Below are 25,221 nucleotides of genomic sequence, written 5' to 3'. Positions count from 1 at the left end.
GTTGAAATGCATCAATCTCATGTTACATAGAAAGAACAAGAAGATTAAGATTATAGAATATCTAGCCTTTAAAAGTCTAAAGTTAAACTCAGACTAAATATAGCTATGTGTTTTTGGGACAAGGCTCTTCAATACTAATTCACCCATTTCCAACTTATTCCTATTTAGGTCAGAAAAGTGATCACAGTTTTGAAGTTCCAGTGTAACGTTACCCTCATTTACTATCTTTTCCTTGCAACATGTGCAATGAAACCCTCTAGGTGAGCCTATCACAGATGGATGGACATCAACTTCATGAACAAATATTTGTGGGCTGTATCATTTCTGTCTTTTAGACCTCCTAAAGAGTTTTTGTTTTAGTGGTTATAGTTTCCATTTGTTCCTGTATTCAGTAAGGTGTCCTGACCTAAAACTCTGTATTCTGAAGATTCAAATATACTTTTCATAGGGGCAGATGGTGTTAATGAGAGCACATTTGCCATTCTAGGAACTCACAAAATTTGCGTAATTATCTTGGTGGCTTAGGGAACACACAAGGACATTTTCTGATATCACTAGATTAACATGGCCTACAGTGGAAAGTGTTTTGACTACTGGTCTGTGTTTGTAAAAATGGCTCAACTCGTTCTGTACGAGGAATGAGCGGGATAGAGCTATGGGAAGGGTGCCCACACTTATAACTAGGCTTTACCTACTGACTATAGTTAAAATCCAACCGATTTGATATACGTCTCGTAAAGTAGTGGCTACTAACATGCTGGCACTGACAGTTCACAGACAGTATTTACTATCTCTTATTTTACAGGTTTAGAAAACAAAAAGACTGGTTAGCTAAATAAAACCAGTTTAAGAAATAGGCCAAAGTATTTTGAATAAAAGTAGCATAAAACCAGTTTAGTTGAATAATAGAATAGCTCCATTTTGCTCATTGAGCACTACTGATTTTTTGGCATGGAAGAAGAAAAAAAAAGAACAGATGGTGAAAGAAATAAATTAAGCTGCTAGTGATGGAATACAATATCACACTGAATTATAAAGAATGATGAACACAAATCTTTTTAAATAGGCATTCACAGTCAGTATAAGAGGTTCCTGTTGTTGAAGTTCATAAGTGATTATTTTGGTTTATTTTCTAGTTATTAGAGGTATTACATTCAATGCAAAGGCCAATATGAATTCAAAATAGAAATCCCAGGCAATGCAGAGGAGATTCAAAGGTAGTCTTTTCACTGGGTTCAAACTTAAGCCAAAATTATTGCATATATACTCAGATTTTAGGAACTATAAACTGCTACAGATGAAAATCAATACATTTAAGAAAACAGAACAAAACAAAATCAAAAAAGTAAGAAGAATTGCTCTGGGGGCTGCTAAATTTAACCTATATTTAGAAGAAAAATTATAATGTCCAAACTTGTTCCCGATAAAGTGACGGCTAGTCTCTTTGTTTCAGTAGAGATACATAACTCTTCAGGAATTCTCAGCTTGACTCTTCAGTGATAACACTTCCTTTTTTTTACTGTGACCAAATCATCCTTATAGGGCCACAGACACTATATATGAAATGTTGATTATTTTTCATGTAATTAAAATGATGCTTCCTCAAAATACTCTCATTTTTCTATAAGTTAATGTTTTCCCAAACCACAACAGATTGTGATAAACAAAAGTATAATATCAGTAACTGCTTCAATAGAATTATAATTTTCTCCTAAGTTAGTGAATACAAATTCCCTTTATTGTCCATAGTTATCATTCATTATTTATAATATCAATACTTTTCACCCTCTGGCCCTCCAGGCATGGCTCAAAGACCATTTGGTAACCATTTAGCAGATGAAGCATGAAAAAAATTAATTTGGTTTTGAAGGCACAAATCATGATTGGGAACTACGCTCCTCTTCCTGAAAACCCATAACAAACCTTGCACTGCATTTCACTAAGCTTGCTGCTTTAAACTCTATGGAAAAATCACTTTATCAAACCTTTAGATTAGTTTTGCATTTGCTTTTGAGAAATGTGTAGAAGACATGGATACCAAAATGTTTGAACAGAGATAAGTGCATGCTATTCACTCTGTTAGGAATTTTTAGAGCATGGGGCCATGTTTCCAAGGTTTACACTATTCAGTTGTACTTAATTTGTTTATTTCAATATCCAGTTAGATAAACTTTATTCACATTGATAGGAATGGATCTATTATTATTATTGTTTTTATTTTAGATCCATGTCTCTTGTTACAGAACACCAGGTCACACTGTCTATTTCTTGTTATATTTCCTCATGCTTCACAGGAGATGCAATGATCAATGTTATTTGACAGGTATTGCTACCCCTGGCTATTAACAACATTTACTGCATCAGACCTCACCAACAGACATTGTCTGCATGACTGAAATAATTTCCAAAACTCTGGGCCTATCATGTCTGTCTCAAGATGGAATATTTTCACTATAGCTGATCCCTACATTAAGTAAATCTCCTTCCTGAACAGTTTTATTTGGCCAAAGCATATGATACTATACAGCAGCAAACTGTTCACAAATACATTAATAAACTTAGCAAGCTCAGAGCTGATGATTGGACACATTTGTGGATGCATCAAATGCATCTGGCATAAAGGCACATATTTCTTGGGAGTTTTGTGGATCATGGAGAACTGTGAGCTATGGCTTACAAGATTTTATAAGATACCTATACTAAATGTTGTAACATAACTCTGTATGTTTCCTGCCAAGCAAGACGAACTAACTTCTAAGGTCATTTTCTACCACTGATGCTACTGGATCTCTGGTTCCTGATTGATGAAACACAACCATGAACCAAACCTGTAATGGAAATAGAAATAGCCACGCATACTCAAAGTAATATGTGTAGAATACATTAATTAGCAAAGGGAGAAAACAGCACCTATTTTTATGCACATTACAACTTGAGGAGTAGGTGACCGCTTCCATGAATAACTAAGAAACCTCTGCTCTGAATAATCTTAGGAAAATCTTGAGTGCTTGAGTTATAAAGCTTCCTATATCTGAGCTCTCAGTTAGATATCAAAGTTTATTTGCTCTTATCACTCAGTTAGGGTACTGCACACCATTCTTGGAAAATGTTGGAGAGTATTAGTATCTTGGCAGATATCTCTGATAAAGACAGTGAGATGATCTCATGCACCAGAAAATCTCTCAGGTAAATGATCAAGATGACAAGGCAGAAAATTCTTACTTGAGATGTAAGTAAAATAGGATGTGCTGAGAGAACTATGGTTCTCACAGTGATAGACATGAGTAGCCCTCTGATCCAGTGTAGTTAAAAATATCAGAAAACTACTATGGTCTAGTTCTTCAGGACATCAAATATCACTATGTAAGAAAAATAAACTGCTACATAAGGAAAAAAATGGGTTTCCAAGTCTACACAGTTTGGATTTCACGGTTCAAGATTTTTCTTTTTCTTCTTTTTTAATTTGTTTCTATACACGTATTCTTCCTATAATACAGTATATTTCCAATATTTAGCTTAATTTGTACATATATATTAGAATACACACATGCATATGTACATTAGAAAGTATACAGACCATCTTGACAACTGATTAAAGTGATCCATGAACAATGGATGTGATTGAAAAATGTATAGCATGGGCCAGAGATGAGAAAAACACGTAACTTTTAAAGGATGAATGAGCAATATTGTTTTGATTCAGCCTGTCTCTCTTAGAAGAAAGTATTTTCAAAGGTGTTAAACTCTTTAGCTGACTAGCTATCTTTGAAAAAACAAAGTTCAGAGCTGCTTTAGAAATATCAAAGAGTACAGATAAAACTGCATATAATTTGAAATAAGTCAATCAAAGACTCTAAAAATTCATTATCACCCAGTCCTGGTTTTTCTTAGAAGAATTGTAGAAAGATCTGCAGAGTTAAGATGGCAGAAAACAAAACAACATTAATCAGTGTAATGTTCAGCCCTAAAAGGAACATGATAACTTCTTGCCCTTTTCCATAATATGGGCAGCCTATGATGGTGGTAGGGAAACTTTATATAAAGGCCTTCCCGAGGAGCCCTTGCAGTAAAATCTGGTACAGTTGTATACTGGAACAGATCTGTACAGGATTCTGCTCCTGTTTCTGTTAGAAATGTCCTTGTAAATAGTTGTTAGGCTTGAAATAATTCAAAGAGAACGTTACTTTAAATACCTTCTTTTGCTTAGATCCACAGTCATGCTGGGTCTGGAAAAGCCTAATATACTGGTATGCTCTTATGATTACAAAAAGTTTAAAGATGTTATTCTCTGAACAGAAATAAATACAGAACTTCCCAGTACTTGCTTTATTTCTTTATATTTCATCTTTTTTCTCAGCTGTCAATCTGAATGGCAGCTGCTAAAGCTACATATTTTTATTCTTCAAAAATAAAATCAATTATTATTATTTTTTAACAAACACTCAGAACATTCTCTTCCGTAAAGTCTATAAATTTTCTCCGTACACTAACCTACTTCTGATTATGATGTCTGTTTTGTGCTGGAGAGGTCTCCAAACTATTGCCTTGGCAACCAATAAACATTAATCCATGTGAGATTTTCCTCTTGAAATACTTTCTATATTGGAAATGTTATGTAGGAGGTAAAATTCATTGGAACTGGAAAAGATGTTCTGATGATTTAATTCATACTCATTTTTTTTTCTTTTTCTTTTTTCCTTCCCCCCCCACACCCCCCCCGGATTTTGCAACAAAGCACAGTCTTAGATATTTCTTTTATGAGAACAAATTCACTGTCAGTCTCATGGAATTAGCTCCACTGGGCATGCTTGGACATGGATTTATCCATCCCAGAAGACTTGCAGAACCTGAGCAGTCTAACAGAATACAATCCAGCTCCCTTGAGGCCTGGAGTAGCTTGTGTAACATCAGGTCCTATGTTACTTTCTGTTAGCATTCTTAGTTTTGAGTTATGCATATTTACAGTGTGGTTTTAAAGGACCAAATCAAGGACTACAAGAAATATTTTAAGCTGGTAAGTGCCTGGGCAAAAACTGGTTCTTTAACCTTAACAGTTCTGTAGGTTAAAGCACTTTAAAGTTTGCATAGCAACATTCAGTGCCATTGACATACCACTTAAATTATTTTGTCAGAAATTCCAGGCAAGCAAATAATGGCATACTTTGTGCTGACACTCCAAATAATGCCAGCTGTTGGGATTGAGCTTGAAAAGAGAAATGTCTTAACACTGGCTATAACCAAAGACTGTGACCTGGTTTGTATGCAACCTAAACAAACTGGAAGACTTAATGAATTTAATAGGCTTTAGATTGCATCTTCATAGAGTGATACTAAGGATTAGAATTTATCCAGAATCTCACAAGCAGGAACAACTAGTTTAAAAGACTAATCAAGTCCTCTGATGTCTTCCTATTAGCTTTGAAAAAGTGCCAGAGTATGGAAAGTAATAATACTAGTAGAAGGTGATGGAGGCTGAGGATTAATGTGGTAAGGCCCAAAATCCTAATGTTGTTGCACAGTGTACACTTCAAAGTCAACTTACATGCAGAAATCTTTACTCGTAAGAGCAAACATTTTGGAGCACTTGTCAATATGAAATAACACATTGCTTGGGTCTCTGAAGACATGATGTGAACCATAATGTGTGTTATTTCAAAATAACACAGAACTTGTCACTTATTATTACTGTAATAACCTGTATTTGAGAAAATCAACAATGGTAATGAGTACTTACATCAAGGAAACAGCAATTCTAGTAAAGGAGAAATTCTTTTTTTTATTGTATTCCTTATGGAAAATAAAGAAAACCTTTTGTAAACATGGACTTTTGTTCCAGACTTACCTCCTGAAGAAAGGTTAAACCCCTTAGAATGAGTAGATGATTTCCTTAACATTCAAACACAACATGGGATTAACTTTTCAGAAATGCTTTCTGTGCTTAATAACACTTATATATTCATCTATGCCAGAGCCTAGGGGACTGCACAGCTTGTTTTGGAAAACAGTCATTCTTCTTGTATGACACCTGGAAGTCCCCCGATAATCTAGAGTATTCCAGTTGACTAGTATAACAAACTGCACCTGAAACCACAGATTATATACATGTATATGGGGGGGGGGGGAGGGAAGAGAAAGAAAGAATACACAAAGTGTTTCAGCATCAATCAGAATGAACATGAAATACGAAATATGAAATTGCTTCTTCTCAAAAGCAATTTTGTGAGACGAATTTGTCCCTTCATATTGAAATGAATGAATGTAGCAAACTAGAAAAATTTTGCAGCCTTCATATATAGAGCATTGCATGATGTGAAGACGGGGAGAAATTCTGAAAACATAAATTGTCAACTTTTGAATGCATGATGGGAAATAATCATTTAAATAATATATTTATACCATGAGTAAATCATAAAAGTGACTTTTTTTAAACTAACAATGCCTTTTTTAACTGTCTAAAATGAAGAGTCTTCGAAAACATTTCACTTCTCAGCTGCAAAAGCAAGGCAGTCAGAAAGGTACCTTGACTAATGACTAAATCTGAGTGTGCGAAATCAAGCTGGACACACTGTTAAGGAATTGTTCATCATTTTTTGATATATTTAAATCTCTTTTCTATTGCTTTCTTACTAGAGTAAAAATAAAGCAAGAGTAAGCCCTTTTGTTTCTGTACTTTGGCATTTGGTTGAGCCTTGAACTAAATACTTGTGTTATTTATCAGTTGTACCACTTGTTCTGAAAAATCCAGATAGAATCCCATTGCGCAAAAGTAGTTCTTGCCTTTGAAAAATATTCACTGTCACTGGAAAATAAAACAAATGTGTATGAACATTAACTGTAGATTGGAAGCCGAGGCACAAAAGCATTATCTGAGGTCTCACAGAAAGTTTGTGTTAGAATGTGAAATTGAAGACTATCTGTTTTAGCCATAGTTTTCCTGATGTTATTAATGTCCTTGAAGCACGAAGGCAAACACACATCTCAACCTATCAAAACCTTAAAAGCTTTATTCTTTAAAAACTGAGTAATAGCTCTCAGCTGCGGTATAATCTTATTTTATCCAATGTAGCCAGGCACCTCATCTGCTTTCTAGGAAGGAAGAATATAATGAAATATATAGATCAAATAATTTAGAACTTATTTACATAATAGTTCTGTTTAACATATTGTAACAAATAATATTATTTCTCTAATTAATGTATTAAATGCTATTAAATAATTAAATACAATTTTTAATGCCAATTTTGCTGCAGTGAATGCTGAAGACTATGTTTTGACTTTAACACTCAGCTGTATGTGTCAGGATGGTTTGGAGCTTCACAACTGACATAGGAGCTTTATGAAACACTGCTTTGCTGAAACAATACAGCTTCATAGCAGGAATAAGTAAAGCTCAAGAATTTTTTTGCCTCAGGGGAAATTACAGTATTCCAACAGCTGTTTTCAAATTAAGACAAACAGTCAAAATGCTGAACTTTTCACAGAGTGACAACTTAGAAAAAAATGAAATGCAGGAATGTACAGTTTTTTCTTTTGATCATTTCACCTGTCTGTTCTGGTCTGGTTGTTTAACTTTCTTAGGTTCTAACAGAGAAAAACAGCCCAGATATAGCCAAGTCATATTCTCAAACTGAGAAATCTTGAAATGTTTCTGAGTGTCCTGTCTTACATGGCATCTTCTGATACTAATCTGTACAAAGATAAACATGCCTCATCCTTGATTCTTACCAGTTGGTCAGGATTCAAGGCTAGACTGTCTTATGCTGTGCTGCTATCATGTAACGCTCATGCTGCTTTCTGAGGTACTGTCAAAGAAGATTTTAATGGGAGTTTCGGTCCCGTGCAGGAAAGGCTGGGAAAGCAAACACCTACACCACATGAAGTTCTTATAAACTTTGCTGTAACCCTGCTCACACACCGTTTAATGTCAGATGAGTACAAAATCATGTGCCTTGGAGCAGTGCAATGATCCAAAGTAATGTTTTCATTTGGATAGAACCGGTGGAAAATTTTGATTAAATGGAAACTTCCTTTTTCATTGACAATTCATTTTGATGGAAAACGCCTGCTTAATCCTTGTAATACACTACCAGACAGTCCCACAAGGCAAATTCTCTGTTTATGCATGACTTAGAGAGAGCAACCATCAGCCAGGTTGCTTCAGTACTTTGCTGTTGCAGCTCAGTTCTTACGTGCCAGTTCAAACCCGCAGTGCCAGTTGTGGTGGTGAATGAAGCAGCATGAACTGGTCACTCACTCATTTCACACACACCACAAATCAATTCCTGTATGATAGTGCTTTTCATTTACCACATATGCTGAACTGCATTTGACCTGGTGGTGAAAGGTTTCATTTACCATTACAGTCGCTTCAGCTGTGCAGTCTCCAGTCTGTACGCTGATTTATGGATGGATGGATTTGCATATGGCAAACATCCACACAGCTTTATAAGTTCGCGTTTATGCCAATAAATGTAAAGTTAAGGCTATGATACTAGCATGAGTAATGTTTTTGTTAGAAACAGCTCTGTTATTTTTTTTAAATGCATGTAAGGATAGAATTCCACTCCATTTCCAGTTTCAAACACAGGGAGACTACAAGAAAAGAAACAATCTTTCTTTATGGTCATCTCATTTCTTACTGGCTGAGTTCTGCTGTTCCTTAGCAGGTATATCTAGGGATCATCTTGTTCCTGGAGACAGAACTGTACATAAATCCTGACCCTCGTGGAGAAATTTCCAGGCTGGTCTTGGAGATGAAACATTAGATATCTAGCAATATCCAGCCAGACTAAGAGCCAGTCTCATGCAGCGATTATTGATGACCAGCCATGGATGATTAAAGGAGATGAGAGCAGAAGACATAGCTCCCGATAGCTCTCAGGTTACACCTGAAGAAAATCTTTTTTTTTTTTTTTTTAATAACATTTGATCTTTTTTATATCTGGACTCATTGATTGCCACGGAAGGCTCGTGGTCAGGTAGTTTCAATACCAGCACTGCTAATACCCTTTATAAATACTAAAGCCAAAGTCCTGGTTTTCAGAGCACCTGATATTTTTACTGCAATCAAGCTGTCACTCCCCACAACATACACATGTATCTTTCAGTAATGTTAACACTGTCTTGATGAAACTTCATGGCAAATACTAATTCACTCTTTGTTTCCTGGTATGAGCAAAGATCCACCTCCCACCCACATTCTGTAGCAGCTTTAGGAATGCAAGATCTTTCATGCTTAAATCATCTACTATGCAATGAAAACGTTTATAACCACTGAAACATAAAACACATCATTCATTATTTTGAAACTTAATGTTGAATTAGACATTTACATTGAGGAAGTGCTAAAAATAACTTGCAGCAGGGTGTGGTGTAATTTTGCACTGCTTATGGATCTGGTCCAAGCATGGTTATGTAAATACCTTTATGTTTGTGTATGTTATGTAGGTAAATGCATACATGCACCTAAGGACACTCTCAGAATTCAGAGACTTTAGAAAGTTTGTTCCCTTAGTTCAGCTCTGCAGAGGGAGAGGCTGAGCTCAGACGTGCACCATACCCCACCAGAACAGTTGGGTGGGAGAGAACTTTGATTTCGGTATGGCAAGGCAAGTGAAGGAGTATCTCATGTTGCATTTATACTCCACGTACCCTGATGCTGGCTGGCAGTGTTACACAAATGTCTGATGCCTGCACATCCTCTATCAAGTACACAGGATCGTAGACTTTCTTACAGTAAGTAGTCTCCTTGACAGATATGAATCTTTTGTGTATACGTTACTATATAATGCATTTTCTACCTTCTGATATCTGCCAGCACTACTAAAGTGTTACGATGCCTCTGTTCCACAGCAGCATATATCTGTTTACTAAGGAAATACTCTGTGGGTTGTACTGATTGCTAATTCAGTTTAAGTAACAACCCTAATGAAATTGATGTCCCGTTCCAGCCTAGTGAAAGACTTCACAGCCAGCTTCACTAGAGACCGGTAAAGTAAATGTTTTTCTTATTTAATTTTATGCCACAAATGGTTTCCACTCCTATTTTTAATATAAAGCATTCTTTTTATTTCCTTCTTTAAATGTATATCTATTATAAAACATGAAAAATGTTATTGCCCCACACCCTCTACTGCATTGGAGACTTTCTGCATTTTCTTAAGATCTGACATAGGCCACAGTAAATTTTCGGATAATAGAAGTGTCTCTGCAAGTGGACAGAATCATAGAATATAGAATCAGAGAATCGTTAGAGTTGGAAGGGGCCTTTAAAGGTCATTTAGTCCAATTCCTCTGCAATGAACAGAGACATGCACAGCTAGATCAGGTTGCACAGGGCCTGATTCAGCCTCACCTTTAGAGTCTTCGGGGACAGGGCATCCACCACATCTCTGGGCAGCCTGCTCCAGTGCCTCACCACCCTCACTGTAAAATACATCTGATACATCTGAGAGGCTGAGACTTCTCTTGCTGTTTTGCGAAGTGTTCTGAGGGACCTCTGACAGGACGTCTGGAGTGAGGGAGCACATGGCCCATGCTGGCAGGCCCACTTTGTCAGATTGATGTTTGAAAAGGAGCAGGGATTCCTCACCCATCCGCTAGTGTTAGCAGCTATTTAGAGCGGCAGGAAAGCAGCTCTGGAGTCTTCTGCTGTAGAGAAGAGCTCTTGGGCCCTCTCAGATGAGCTCATGTAAGAAGCAGGCAGAAGCAACTTTCACTCAAAGCGCCTCAAGCTACAGTTATAGTAAGTAAGCAGTGCTCCAGTAACAGACAAAAGTTTCCACAAGGCTATGACCTTTTCAGAAAGATATGGGAACGGTTATTGAAACAGAACTGTTTCATTACGGAAAATCTATTGCAAGACTGAAGTATTACTTATCTAAAGTTACTGTGCTAAAATCAGTGGAATGGCTTCAAGGTTGATTTGTGTCTAATTTGTGCTCTATGTTATACACACAGACAGAATTCTGCATAGAATATTTGAATTGAAAGACCTTTTGCAGGGAAAACTGAGATAAAATAAGATACAATCTACTCCATTGCTCACAAACTCAATTCAAACTTGCTTTGACATTTAGAATTTTTTTTTAAATTGACATTGATACATATCCCAAAAATGACTCAAAGATCCAGCAGACTGAGCCAGCGTTGCTGTGGAGACTTCACTTGACATTTTTGCGTCCTGCTGGACATGAGGATGCTCCAAAACACAAGGAGAAGAATGCTCTTCTTGTGGTATTTTAGGGCAATGTGGGTATATGGGATAAGCGGAATCAAGAGAGATTGTTACTGGGTAAAAACTATTTAATTTGGAAACAGAACAATATTTTGAATAGTGTTTGCCTCATTTCTTCCCATTAACTGGGCAAAGCTCAACAATTTCAAGTGTTCTGAATAATTGCTTGGTTTTTTTTCTGGATTATTATTCCACATGTGAAGAAGAACGTATATAGCCTCCCAAAAGGGCACTTCACACCAGAGTGCCATGTATATTAAAATCAATGGGACTACTCGTGTGAGTAGGAGTTAGTAAGATCAGTTATTTTCATTTTTAATCTCCTGGTAAATACTCAGACAAATCACATTTAGTTACAGGAATACTGTGATCTAGAAAATCCCGGAGCCTTTGAATAACTGCCCTTTCTAAATTCAGTGAATGAAATTGCATTTAACTTTGTCACTCTGAATCCTTTTCAGCATAATTTAACCTGATCAAATTAGTGCACAGAATCTTTTTGAGAAAGAAAATGTGTGCTATAAATGATTACAGGAGTGACATGAGCTATTTTCTGAGTTATGGAGCTTGAATGAAATACATCATGGTACTTTGAGGTAAGCAGATGGAAACTACAAAATAATATCAAGGAAAATGATTACTGCTGGTAAACTACAGCAACAGTCCCACGTTACCTCATGATTAACAGGTAGATACATAATTCACATTACCTTCTGAGGTGAACTTTACTTTGGAAACATTTTCTAGTCTTTGTGCCTGCCTAATCACAGTTTTTGGAGCTGTTTCAAGCATGAAAGGCTTAGTAAATCTTTCTCTCTCCATATATACACATGCCAATTCTAAGCAGACATGAAGTACAATAAGACATATAGAAAACTGTCTGGCACAGAGCCTATTAAGATTTCTGTTTTACTCCATGTTCCTCGTTCTTCTGCTGTTTATTTTCATTTTTTTGCTCCTCTGCATGCATGCAGAACTGTACCTTTTGAAGGATGCATTTAGCTTTAAACTAAACCATCCACCTGTTCTACCTAGTTAAACACATACTGAAGCGCAGCTGTAGAGAACAGTGAAATGCTGACTGGTTAGTAAACCAGATTCAAGTAATGATTATTTTCAATGGCTCTTGGGTCAGATACTGACGGACATGATTCAGAATAATACTCACATCCTTTATGTTTCTTCCACTTCTTCCACACCAGTTCTTCAGTGAAGGCCTACATCTGCTTACCTCTCAGATCTTGTTCTTTTTTTATTATTTATTTCTTTTCCTTTTTTTTTTTTTTACTTGGGGGAGGAAGAGAAGGTGTCTCTTTTAACTTATAAACTTTTTTTTTTAATATAAAAAGAAATAGAAAATGTATAGTTGTGGAAGACTTGATATTGCTTTGTATGATTCACTTTTCCTCAAATGGTCATTATTACAATAAATCTATTTAAGGCATGGGAGTTTCCATACCTGTGAATAGGTTAAAGTTTTATGGTGCTGCTTTTCACAGCACTTTGAAATGCAATGATCTTTGTCAGGAGCTAGCTGCAGAATTATTTACATATCTCTCTTCCTATCTGGGCTGACCATTCACATGCAAATAGGAGCTTTGACAGCTTCTCAGCACATTTATGAAACTCAGTGATCTGTCCATTTTTCAGCTCAGATTGAAGAATATGACAATACCTTAGAATAAAGGCCTGTCAGACTCTATATTAGTTTCCTACTCTGCAATACTGAATATGGAAGAAAAAAAAAGAAAAAAAAAGAAAAAAAAAGAAAAAAAAAGAAACAAGAACAAAAAAAAACTTTCTTGGAATGGAATAGAAAATCTTGAGTACAAAGTGAATGTGAATGCATTTTGGTCACAGTATTAGCATCAGTTTCTCAAGGTTCAGCTGGGAGAGAGTAATTTTGAGAAGCATTTGAAGGGCAGAGCTGACTTAAGCTATTGTTCTTTTCTCCTTTCATCAGTCAGAATCCAAGAAAACAACTCAGTCCCTCAAGAAAACCTGATTTTTTAGAGTAGGCTGAATTCACAGTATGATGGATGTACCAACCTGAGATCTAGGGATGACAGCGAACAGAATATACTTAAACTGACCCCTTCTGTTACACATTATGTTTGGGGAGACTGGAGTTCTGCTGCTGAGCACTTGCCCACAGTATGGACTCACTAAAAAGTGGTGCCAGAGCAGTTCATCTCTGCACACCACAAGCTCATCATTTGGCTGGTACATACAAGCAATTCTCTCCTAAATCCTGATGCCCAATAAACCTTAACTGAGTTGCTCTGCTCAGGACAATATTGTCCTTTCATGGTGATTATCAAAAATTATTGCTATTTTTCCCACTCACTACCTTTTATTTTCAAAGAAAATTTGTTTTAAGACTTAAAGTCTCCTTTTCTGGTGTGGTTCCAGTGTCTTATAACCAGAAACAAGTACATGCTTCCTAGCCTAAAAAGTCATATTTCACTTCTCCTCATGCAATTTACATACACTGATCACTACCATATGTCTGGCATAAGGTAAAATAGTTTGTATGCATAGTAATGGTGGTGAACCTACAGTGAAACAAAATTCAGCATTTGTCATATTCCTACACACTGACAGAAAAAGGTTTTAAGAGAATGGCAATTATGAGAAATGTCCTTTAAAAAGCTGCTTATAGTCTCAGCTATGCAAATCATGTTAAAAAATAGAAGGTGCATTGCTCAGTCTTATCCTCATTCTCTTTGGAGTAATGTCAATTAACAGTATCAGTGGTCTAATTCCCTTCTCTCGCACCACTGCAGACACAATCATTTAAAGAAGTTATATTTGATTTACACGAGGATAACTGCTGATAGCTTAAAATTTCTAATATAGATTAATAGTACACATGAGATTTGATAATGAAAAAGCAAATGCAAAAGTTTCTTTACTTCAATAAACTGAATCTTTTGTGTTGGTTTCTAATGATCTGCCTGCCAGTCTCAGGAATTGAGTTTAGCTTTTCTAGAATCAGCAAAACCAACACAAAAAACATGGTTTGGTAAGATACCTTAGTCCAACAAGTCAAACTACAGAATTTTGTCTCACCAAAACCATATATGTCTCTCTTCTGTATTTCTTAATTAATAGCATGAAAATTGGTATTTTACTGTGGAAGAAGAATGTTATTCAAAGCAACTATGACATCATGTAAGTGGCATGAGAAAGCATAAAAGTAAAGCAAAGAAATTCCTTGTGTTAATTCACTAAAGGTAATGTTTACATGTTGCATACAAGATTTGTAGAATATATGAACAACCAATTTTATCTTCACAGAGGCCAGGATGACAGGAGGAACAGGTGATCTCTTATTTATTTTAGGAATCTTACAGAGATGTGTAATTCCCTTTCTGAATTTATTATAGCAGTTAATCCTCATTATGAGGTTTGAACTAAGGCTGTTAGGCTATACTTTTCCATTGTGCGAGACACAAATGACAGGCAATTATATCTCACTGAGCTGATTACCAAATATTTCCCCAGTGACAGAGAAGGGATGCACTCTTCCTGGAGATGGCTGGAAAGCATTTGGGGCATGGAGAGTGAGAAAAAGCACTGTGTATAGAAAGAAATAGAAGTTTAATGTCCAGAATCTCTTGGTAAGCACGTATGCATGTAAAGGCAGAGGAGTATTAAGCCCCCCTGTTAAAATATGCTCAGACTGAGTGGAAAGGGAAGTGTCTGAAGGTTTTTAGTTTTGTCTGATAAGCACACACACACACAGAAAGCATTATCTTATTCTGCCTTTATTTTTAAAGTTGATAATCTACTATGGTTACAAAATAAAAAGGAGAGGTCTAGTTTAAATTTAGAGAACCAGGCCAGGTTCTTGCAAGCTCTCACATACTTTTAGTAGACAATTACAAAGACTAAAGATAAAGGCTCCTGTTCTTCAGATAGAGCCATCTGTAATCACCTTCACAGCGTGTTTACTGTGAAATGGAGGTAGAGACTCCAAAAAATATTGTAAAGTGCTCCTATGTAGAACCATCTGGAATATCTAAATTGCATTAATTTATATGGGCTTTCCGGATAATAGGGATGTGTTTCATGTTAGACAGAGTTGTGAATCACTGTAATGACTTTAATGTACCTGTAAGGTCTTTGTATGTTGATCAAAACTAAGTTCTGACTGAACTTTGAATATATACATTAAAGAGATTATTCTGAGAGTGGATACAGCACTGAATAAGCACAGCAAGTCTCTGACCTTAAGCAATTCCTCATGAGATTACTTAATATCACTTTGCAGGTGAAGAAGCTGACAGAGAAGAGCCAAGGAATTAATAGGATTTCACATTCATGGTGTTTTCTTTCATTCCCATTACAGTACAGATTTCCTGTGTACCTTCAGACACGGTGTTGGGTTTCCATTAACCTCCAACTTCCACTTGTGGGTGAGGCTAACAAAACTTTCCTAATTTGCATGACTGTTGTCCAGTAAAGAGTTGCAACGGGTGTTAGAAGAATGATAAAGACACAAAATTGAAAAGGCATGCCACAAAAGGAAGTAAAATACTCAGTAGACCACCATTCCCTGGACATAGTAAAACATCACAGATGGAAAAAAGAATCTGTAAAAAGCTGATAAGTTAGAATGATAGATTTATGTGAATTTTGTTTTCTATACTCCAGAATGCAGAGAAAAACAAAATTTCCAACAGATATTTTTACTTCCAGAACATTCCTTTAAGAAGAGCTATATGGAATTTTCTTTGAAATGTAACAAATTCCTAAATTTTTCTCATGAGATGAAATCTTGCTTGCCCATTTTCTCGAGGTCAATTATTACGGCTACATTATGTATGACTGAGAATACATATTTTGAACAGCAGTGTGGAGGAAGGGTTACCATACCGATAACAGCACAACCAACATCCTGCAAATACTGTCTTGTTGATGTTTAGGACATTTCAGATAAGTGCCAACAAGAGTTCTTTTAAAACGTTATCATGCCTTCCTGTATGTCTGCATTTACATCTGCTCTCAGCTGATGGACTATGACACATCTTGGAAGAGCAGCAATTTAGAAATAAAGTGATTTCCTGACTATGCAATTCAGGAATTCATTTATAACATTGGTCGCAAAGCTGTTGGAGCAAGACGTCTGAATGTAGCTGTTCATTTGCTGTATTAGTGGGTAAGATGAGAAAGAAAGTAATCTGGAAGATAAAATTTTCTCACTGTTATCCACAAAAAGATATTTTTGCTGTTCTTCCCATTAACTGAAAGAACGTTACACTTATCATACAGGCCTAGCAGAACAGAGATGTATACAATGCCTTGCATGATGAGGACGAGACCAAGTTAACCTACAGGTATTACAGATCAACACTCATCACTGCTGACATGAATTTTGTTGTGTTTAGAGAAAAAGAGCTCTACCAGGAGTCAGAGCCATTTTAGACTATGTGTTTATGTAAAAGTAGTAAAGTTGCACTGGGAAATCCATAAAGGAAATAAAACTAATATTAACATCTCCGAATCTTCCCTTCATCTTAAGAGACCTCACTGTGTTCCATGCCAGGTGTCAGATCTGTGTATAGCAAAGGATAGCTATTCCGGTGTCAGCTGCTGATGAAAGCTGTATCCTGCACTCTCTGCAGCTCTTTTGGATGCTTGTGAGCTGTATTTATCCTCTGTTGCCTCTAGAAAAGGCCACCAACCCCTCCCCCTTGAAAGGCAGCTCTAAATCCTTTAAATTATCTCACAGAGCTTTTTTGTGTCCTTTTCTCACACAAGGCTGGAATTTCAAAAGGAGCCAAGAGGGGCCGTCAGAACCAACATGAGCTTTGCTTCATTAGAGTGGAGAGTAAAGGAGAATTTTCTTTTTCCTCCTTGCACAAGTTAGATGAAAGCAAATAACTACTTCATTCCTCGAATTGTTCCCCGCAAGATCCAACTTTGCACAAAAATATTTATAAGAGACAAGAATTTTATTTGACTGCTCACTTCTAAAGTTTCTGCAACATTCAGCTGGAGAGATAAGCAAGCAGCCCAACACGTGTCAAACAATTTTAAAACATTGGAAGAATGGCAAAAACTTCTGACTTTCCCATGTTTGGCTATCAAACAGCAAAGGACGAAAACTAGATGTGACACAAAGTAATGCTCACACATTGCATAGATTTCTGTAGATGCATCTAGCTCAAGGAGAATTTGCAATCACCAAGGTGAGAAAAGAATCCCCAAAAGTGTAAGACAAACTTAGAATTTTTAGAAACGAACCTAAATTAGGTTTCATCCTGCACTCACTAATGAAATAGGTCAACTGAAAAAGGGAAAACTGAGCACCTGGGCACCTGTCCTTTAGATTGTACATGCATATTTGCATATTTACGTACAAACCATCTTATACAAAATTGGGTCTTGAAAATATTTTTTATTTAAAGATCAGAAACCTTCAGAAAGTAATAGAGCTGGTCAGGGGACAGCTTATTGAAAGCTCTGAATGATTAAGCTATTAAATTAGTAAAGCTCTGCAGCCCCAGACAGTCACTTGCAGCATGTGTCACTGGATTTGGAACAAGCTTATTAAGGAGGAGAGACATGGGAAATGTAAGTTAGGGAATTGTTTTAAGAACAATGAAGAATTTAGTAGTACTGTATATTTTTCACTGTGACTGAAGGTTTGATGCAAATTTAGACTGAATTGCAGGTGACCTCCAGATCAGAGACGGAGGGCATACATAGGTTTTGGCAGTTGGATTTTTACACAGCTTTAAATGCTCATTTAGACAGAGACGCATTCTCAAATCTGGATGTTTTGAGATCAAGACACAGTCCAAATTCTTCCACAGCATTTAACTGGTACCTTCTTTTGATATCCTCCCAGTAAGAAAAAATCTAAATGAATGAACAAGGAGCTTAATTTCCTTTCCAGTCACAGAAGAGTGATGTGCGCCCTTAAAGTCTCATTCAGCGTGCCTAGCCCAAGATTAGCTCTCTGGAGGTTCCCCTCTCCTCCCATTGACAGTAACAAGAGCTTAATGTGACTGACATAGTCAGTCAAAAAGAGAGAGAAAGATACCGCAGAGAACTCCTACTGTGCAGGAGAAAGGCTACAGCACTCTTAAGATTTTTGATGCTCTCAACAGCTGTGGCCATCCCTTTCTCTTGTGCGCTGGGGCACTGTCCCACTTGGAAAAAATAGGAAAAGTCAAGTAAATGTACGATCCCCGCAGTTATTCTCAACATCCACAGCTGTTACTGCAAGAGAGCAGCTAACCTATATGAAGGCTTTATGTGGGAGGACCGTGAACTTGCAGACATTCCTGAAGGGAGCTTTAATCCTGCAAGGGAAGGAATTTGCTGAATCGCCCACCAGCCCCAGCACAACACCAGCAGCAACTTTCACATGTAACCTTAATTAACAAGTGCACCGGGACGAGCTACAGAACTTCCATTTAAAATTTTGACATAGAACTGACAGGGTCTACCCCACATATTTCCTTAAAAAAATGAATGCGTGGGAGCCTGAAGACAGTCTTATCCTTTTTAGCTTTCAAACAACTGGAAAATGTCACAACCATTGACACTACTTAGAAGGATTTGTTTTCCTCTCCATCACTCAGGCACTGCCCCAGGTGAAGATCTGATTTTCCTTCAGGGTCAAGCCAGGCTTCAACTGATATAGAAAATGTTCACAATACTGGAACAACTCTGTATTACCTGTGGTTCCCTTGCACCTTCCAGGTGTATGTGCAAGAGAAAAAGCCTGTGTCCCAGGAGTAAATAAAATGATGTCTCCCTAATACCAGCTGTGGGCATTAAAGGTTGTACATTGAACCAATGATTAGTCAAACCAAAATCATATTAAAAGGATCACAGTACAGCAATGCATTAAATAAAGCCTGAAACACACTTCTAAGCAAAAAGAAAGAACTGAAAATACAAATCACGTAGTGGTTTCTTCTTGGATGGAGCTCCATATAAGTGCTTTCTGCATACGTAGATGCACAGTCAGGAGAGATTATCCTAAATAATCCATTTACATTGTAGCAGCCTGCAAAGACTTGGTTTCTTATTTTAAATATTGCTTTGTTAAGTTTTATGAAATAAATACACACATAAAACAAGCAAACAGATAGATATTACAGTCCTGATCACAAAGACTTCAAGCACAGAAGCAGATTTTTAGGAAGACTTTATATATCAGCAGATCCATTGAACTCAATGAAAATACAGATGTTTAAATTGTTTGCTTGGGGAGTTTTAAAGCTGCTGTAATAAACAGCAGGGGTAAGTGCTGCACACCTTGTATACAGCTAAAAAGCAGACTTTCCATTGCTGTCAGTACAGCACCTGCCATGAATAATTCAGTCATTTGCAATCCTTACAGCACAAATAATTATAGAGAACTTCAGCTTCTCAGAAAAGGCGGGCTCTGTAATTCAGAAACCACTTTTTCCACTGGAATTAAATGGGAAAGTTGGAAATGCAAAATGAAATGTTGGGCTAGGTTTTCACCCTCCTTGTTCCAATTACTCTGCATGTTTCAGGCCCTAATTAGCAAGCTGAAAATTTCCCTATATAGGCAAGATCTGAGCTTAGGCATTTTCTTTATCAGCTTCTCCCTCCATTCAGCGTGTAGGACATGGCAGAGGCAGGCAAGATGAATTTGGGTTGTTCTGTGGTCTCTCCTAACAGTTCCTGTGTCTCATAAAGAACCAACTCAAGCAAAGCAAGGTAGAGCAACACACAGAGCTCCTCTGAAGTACTCAACATGTATGGGGAAAGAAAAAAAAAGAAAAAAAAAAGGGCCGACAAATCTACAGCTGCATCTAATGTCTTCATTGCCTCCACCCTGCACTGAGATAATGGCAGGGACAGAGAGTGCTGGGCTGCGCAGAAACCCTGTGCAGGAGTGGTGGAAGCTGAGCAGTGTGACAAGCCTGACAGCATCACCTGCTTGCCTTTCTTCCCAGTCTTCTTCCCAACTCTAGGCTGCCCTTCTTCTCCTTTTCTAGTGTGTTAGAGAGGCTTTTACCTTAGAGTTTAAGCATAAGGTTTTTTAAAGAGATACTTTGAAATCTGAGACAAACTTTAATAGTGGTCCCAGCTCAAGAGAGCCTGTGTTGGCTGAGGTTCCTCTCCCTTGTCCTTCTCCCACTCTGGCTTGCTTTCCCCATATTTGTGGAGTTATTGAATTGTGATTTATAGAGTTTGATTGAAAGGAAAAGCCACAATCAAAACTACCAGCAGGTCATCAGCTACAACCCAACTAGGTCAATAACCTATAAACTGAGTATCACATTTACCCTTGCATACATACAGGTAAATCAGAGCGGTTCATTCCTCCCTCGTCACAATGTGCTGTACTGACTGAATCAGACAGAAGCTTTGCCATTTCTCTCGCTGGGGCCAGGATTTCATCCGTATAAAAATCCATCACATAAAGTTGTAAATCAACTGTACATCAAGGATGGAATAGTTCTTACTATCACTCCAATTTTAAACAAAACACTTATTTTTAATACGACTTGAAATGGAGCCAGGGAGTAATAGAGCTAAATCTGTGTGCAATGCTTTTCCACTTATTTGTTCTCAAGTAATATGTATCCAATTGAGCAACAATAACAAAGAAGAACCACACATGTACTCTTACAAAACATACTTACAGCATTTAGTAATTTTCAACAGAAAAATAGGATGCAACAGATGGATTTGAGAAAGTCGGGTTCATGAGTTTTACTCATTTGGAGACAAAAACTGGGGCTGCTTTAGGAAAAATCTCTAAGTCAAGGAACTGTTAATGGAAACTGTTTCTTTGAGCTTGCATGTTTATATTTAAGTGTTACTGTCAATGGTTCTGCCTCTGCTTGTGACATTACCTCCCCCCATGCAGAGGACAGCAAAAGAAAATAAGAAACAGTAAACGATACAAAAAATCCATCTGGAGTTAAGGCTGTATTTATTGTTTTAAACTTTGCACACTCAACTTGGTCACCATCTTACTGATAACTCTCTGTTCAATAGAAGTTTTCTGAACACACTGTGTGACCTGGTGACACAACGTAGAGACTTACAGCCGCGTTGAGAGTCAAGCCAGTACGATTAAAAAAAAACAACAATAAAAAGCCATCACATTTTTTAAGGAAAGATTCCATTACATTTGGCATATCAACAATAAAGTTTCTTGTTATTCTATAATAAAGACACAAAATCTTTGAAGGACACATATAGAGGAACTCTGAGGTTGAGGGGCTCAGCTGAGCTTTCAGTTTTATAGCTGTTTTTTTCTTTTACCATATTGAGGCTATGATCCAGAACTAACTGATTTCAGTGAACCTTGGATCAGGCCCTTAATCATATTAATTGTCTTTTAATAAAATAAGGAGATAGATATCACCTGCGGAAAACCTTCCCAATCCATGCACTGGGAGGAAAATGATTGGAAACTTTAAAATGCACAAAGCAAAACCCTGGTGCTACTGAACAGGAGTTCCTCCACAGATCTGAGCTGGACAAGGTTTTCCCTAGTGCTCTCCTCAAATTTCTTTCCTTTAGTACACCTCAAAATCAAGGTGATGCAAACCAAATAACCAGAGTTCTGTTTTACAATAAACAGAAAGAACCTTTTCAGGCCGCAGACATGGCCTTTATATATGCATTTATACACCTTCCCTTCCTCTTCCTACCTGCAGTGTGCCCTGTAGGATGCTTCTAAATCTGCTGCAAGACTGAGTGACAAGAAGTTAAGAGGAAGCAAAAATGGGAGTTCACCGAAACTTCTGTCCAGCAACCTGGGAAATGGCAGAGCTAATGCTGGACCTTTGAAAACAAGTGACCATAGGAAATCAGGGTTGGCAGGGCTTTAACCCTTCATGACTCATTTCACTAACTTTTAAAGCAAATGCCTGAGCTTTTTAACCATGTTTGACATCCAGCAGTCGAGAAAAACAAGAAGTTAAAATGCATCCTTGCTTTTCTTTTGAAGTAAAGCACCGACAATTAGCTCCAAGGTATTTGTTTAGACAAAAAAAAAAAAAAAAAAAAAACAAGCATGCATGTTAGAGCACAATGACAGCCACTGAAAAGAGAAGTCACTTGGGTCATTCTTTTCACCCCATGTATTCTTTTTAATATCGTAAGTCTTATTTTATAAACAGGTAGAGCTGATCAGTGACTGGGGAGCTCCTTATCCTAATGGCAAGGAGTTTGAATAGAGATAAATCATGTAGCACCCCGCAGCAGTGAGGTATACCCTGAGAGATGCATATTGGCACGTAAGGTATTCAGCGAGTGCCTGAAAGACATATTTTCAATACCTACAGGTCTCTGAGCTGTTCCTAGCCAAAGTGTTAACATTTATCTGTGCACTAGGCTGGAAGAAAAATTTGTCTTGAAAAGCACCAGCTGATAAGGCTTAGTTTCCCCTGACTAATAATGATATCCCTATTCTGAGGGATCAATGCAGCAGCACATGCAACACGCTCCTCTTGACCTGGCCAAGCATTTACACTGGTACTTAACGTTAAGCACGTGAGTGGTCTCATTTGATTTTTAGGGTTACACATGTTTTAAGTCAAATATGTGATTAAGTACACGTATGAATCAAAGGCCAGAGTGTGAATTCCTGTAAGTCTTCAGACTTTAACTTGCTTTGAATTAAGCATGCGTTTACTTTCTTTGCTAGAGAGGAAGCAGGGTTGCTCAGCGTTTGAACTCATTATCTTTTTACAGTGACCCAGCAGTTACAAAAACAGTGTCAATGCTCCTTTCTGTTTCCTGTTGTGTGCATATAGGGCTGGCTTTATATCAAAATTTGGTGTCTGATATACTTACAAAATGAGAATTAGACCCTTTCTCCCTGCAGGACTTGAACTGGAAAGCAAACAATCAGTGGAGTAGCAAAATGTTGCTAAAGTGCATATGGATACGGTAGCATCAGGATAAAAAACCACTGCCAAGCAGATTGGGCCATCCTTTGGGATAGTTTCTAAGATCAGCCAGTGTGAGCGGGGGGAGCAGACCTGAGCCATCAATAAACTTTAAAAGGGTGAAAAATAATAAACAATAATTAATTAGCCATTAAACCCCTTTACAGGATCTTTTTACAGGATTAATGCTTCTATGGACTAATCAGAGTTTCAGCATGATTGTGAAAGTTTGGAAGCAATTAAGAGGTTTTTAATGATTTTTGTTTGACATGTAGTTACGGTAGAAGCTTTCTTCAGTCTACATTATTCATAATATTCAACTTTGTGTAAAATAGAAATGGCTTCTCTTATGAAAACTAAACAAACACATTCCGAACCTCTTTAACTCTTCTTTCACATAAATCCTTTCAAGTTTAAACACACACAAATATGCATATGCGTATTCTTTAATAAAAGCCTGCACGTGTATTTATTGCATACAATGCATCCAAGTTTTGCAGGTGTTAATATATATATTTTTTTTATCTAGAGTGTTAAAATGACATCTGCCTCGTATCAGAGAGAACTTTCCCCCTCTCATTTGCAGCATGCAAAAAATGAAAAGAAAAAAAAAAAGAAAAAAATAGAAAATGTGTTTCTACTGGCAAGAGATGTATTGCCACTATACTGTAAACTGGGATTGACATCTCTGACCAGGCGTGCACACACATGTTCTGTTTTTTCCACTGTAGTGTGTTACTTTTCCTCCCTTCCCTCAGAATCAGAGCTGCTGCTCCTTCTCCCAACCTCCAATAATCTGGGAATTATGAGAAGGGAGCAGCTCTACAGAGAGAAATGTGCACATGCACACACACACACACACACACACACACACACACACACACACACCCTTTTTAATAATAACGCTCCACAGCTTCTACGTTTAAATCTTTCCCAGTTACATATTCTCCAGATTTTGTGCACTCTCCTGAAAATGTATTTACAGAGGAACTACTCCAATGAAGAAAAGAATCTGCCTACTTCAGAGCCCTCTCTGAATACTAGCAATATGGTATAAAAGTTAATTACTGACAATTGCAGCGTGAGTGGTATTACACAATTTCCACATAAACGTAATCTCAGAGCTCTCTCTTCAGTTACACCTTGCCTGTGATCTTTAATGAAATGCATCAGACTACACCAAACACAACCTCAGATCAAATAAATCGCACTGCACTCAGCATCCACAGGCAGTGCTTTCCAGCGCATAACAGTCCTTTCCCCCTGTTCTGGACTGATCTGCTCCTTTCAGTTTATAGTTTCTTGGCAAACCCACCATCTACTGCTTATGTTAGGCATCTGATTGTCAGATTTGTACAGACTGAATATTCATGACTTGAAAATTAACCACTTCATGCCTAAAAAAGGAAAACATAAAGCTTCATCTATTCCACGCTGTCTGAAAGAGATCTGTACCGGGGCTGCACTCCGTGCCCAGAACGGGAGGGATGAGCGGGGCGGCCAGACTCATCCTTTTAAAGAGTAAAGTCCGACGGAATTGCACAAGGCAGAAAACACTCTTCGTGGATCGGCACGATCCCCAGTCCCTGTCTGCAAACGCAACTAACTCTTTGTCTGTGCTCAAACTGCGAGGTACCGGAGCATGGAGTGGCTTTTGAAGTGTTTCCTCAGAAATTTCTCCGCACACCAGTCTCCCCTTCCAGAGATAAGGGAAACCCGGGAGGAAGGTGAGGAGCCGGAGGGGGGGGAGGGGGTGACCGGGCAAGGAGGAGTGGGAATCCGAGAATAAGAGAGAACAACAGACTTACCTTTATAGGATAATTTGAGCCTTGGCACGTTATTCTTCACATGCTGGCAGTTCACTCTTCCTGCTAGTAATACTCCCAAGGAAAGCAAGGCAATCCCCCTGAGCCAGCCCATGCTGCAGCAGCCACTGTAGGGTCCCTGCGAACCGGAGCCGCGGCGCTCCCCGTCCTGCCGGGCGCCGCCGGGGAACTTCAGGCAACCTGGGGAGCGGAGGTAACAGGTGATGGGGGTGGGCTCCGCGCCCCGCCGCGCCCCGCCGCGCCCGCCGCCGCC

The 25,221-nt window shown here is 37.8% G+C and overlaps 1 protein-coding gene across 2 annotated transcripts in view; it reads right to left on the bottom strand.

Moving 5' to 3' along the window:
- Positions 1-25,221, bottom strand: part of SEMA3A (semaphorin 3A) — a 253,424-nt gene that overhangs the window by 145,626 nt on the left and 82,577 nt on the right. The window contains exon 2 of one of the 2 annotated variants that reach the window (XM_021384444.1): positions 24,951-25,148. In XM_021384444.1, coding sequence (XP_021240119.1) covers positions 24,951-25,062 — 112 coding nt within the window. In that variant the 5' untranslated portion in view covers positions 25,063-25,148. Of the gene's footprint in view, positions 1-24,950; positions 25,149-25,221 lie in introns of those variants that run through there. The other variant, XM_021384445.1, reaches the window with a different exon arrangement.

This window comes from Numida meleagris, chromosome 1 (assembly GCF_002078875.1).
Source record: "Numida meleagris isolate 19003 breed g44 Domestic line chromosome 1, NumMel1.0, whole genome shotgun sequence".
NCBI classification, from domain to species: Eukaryota; Metazoa; Chordata; class Aves; order Galliformes; family Numididae; genus Numida; species Numida meleagris.
This window is presented reverse-complemented; position numbering and strand designations above follow the sequence as displayed.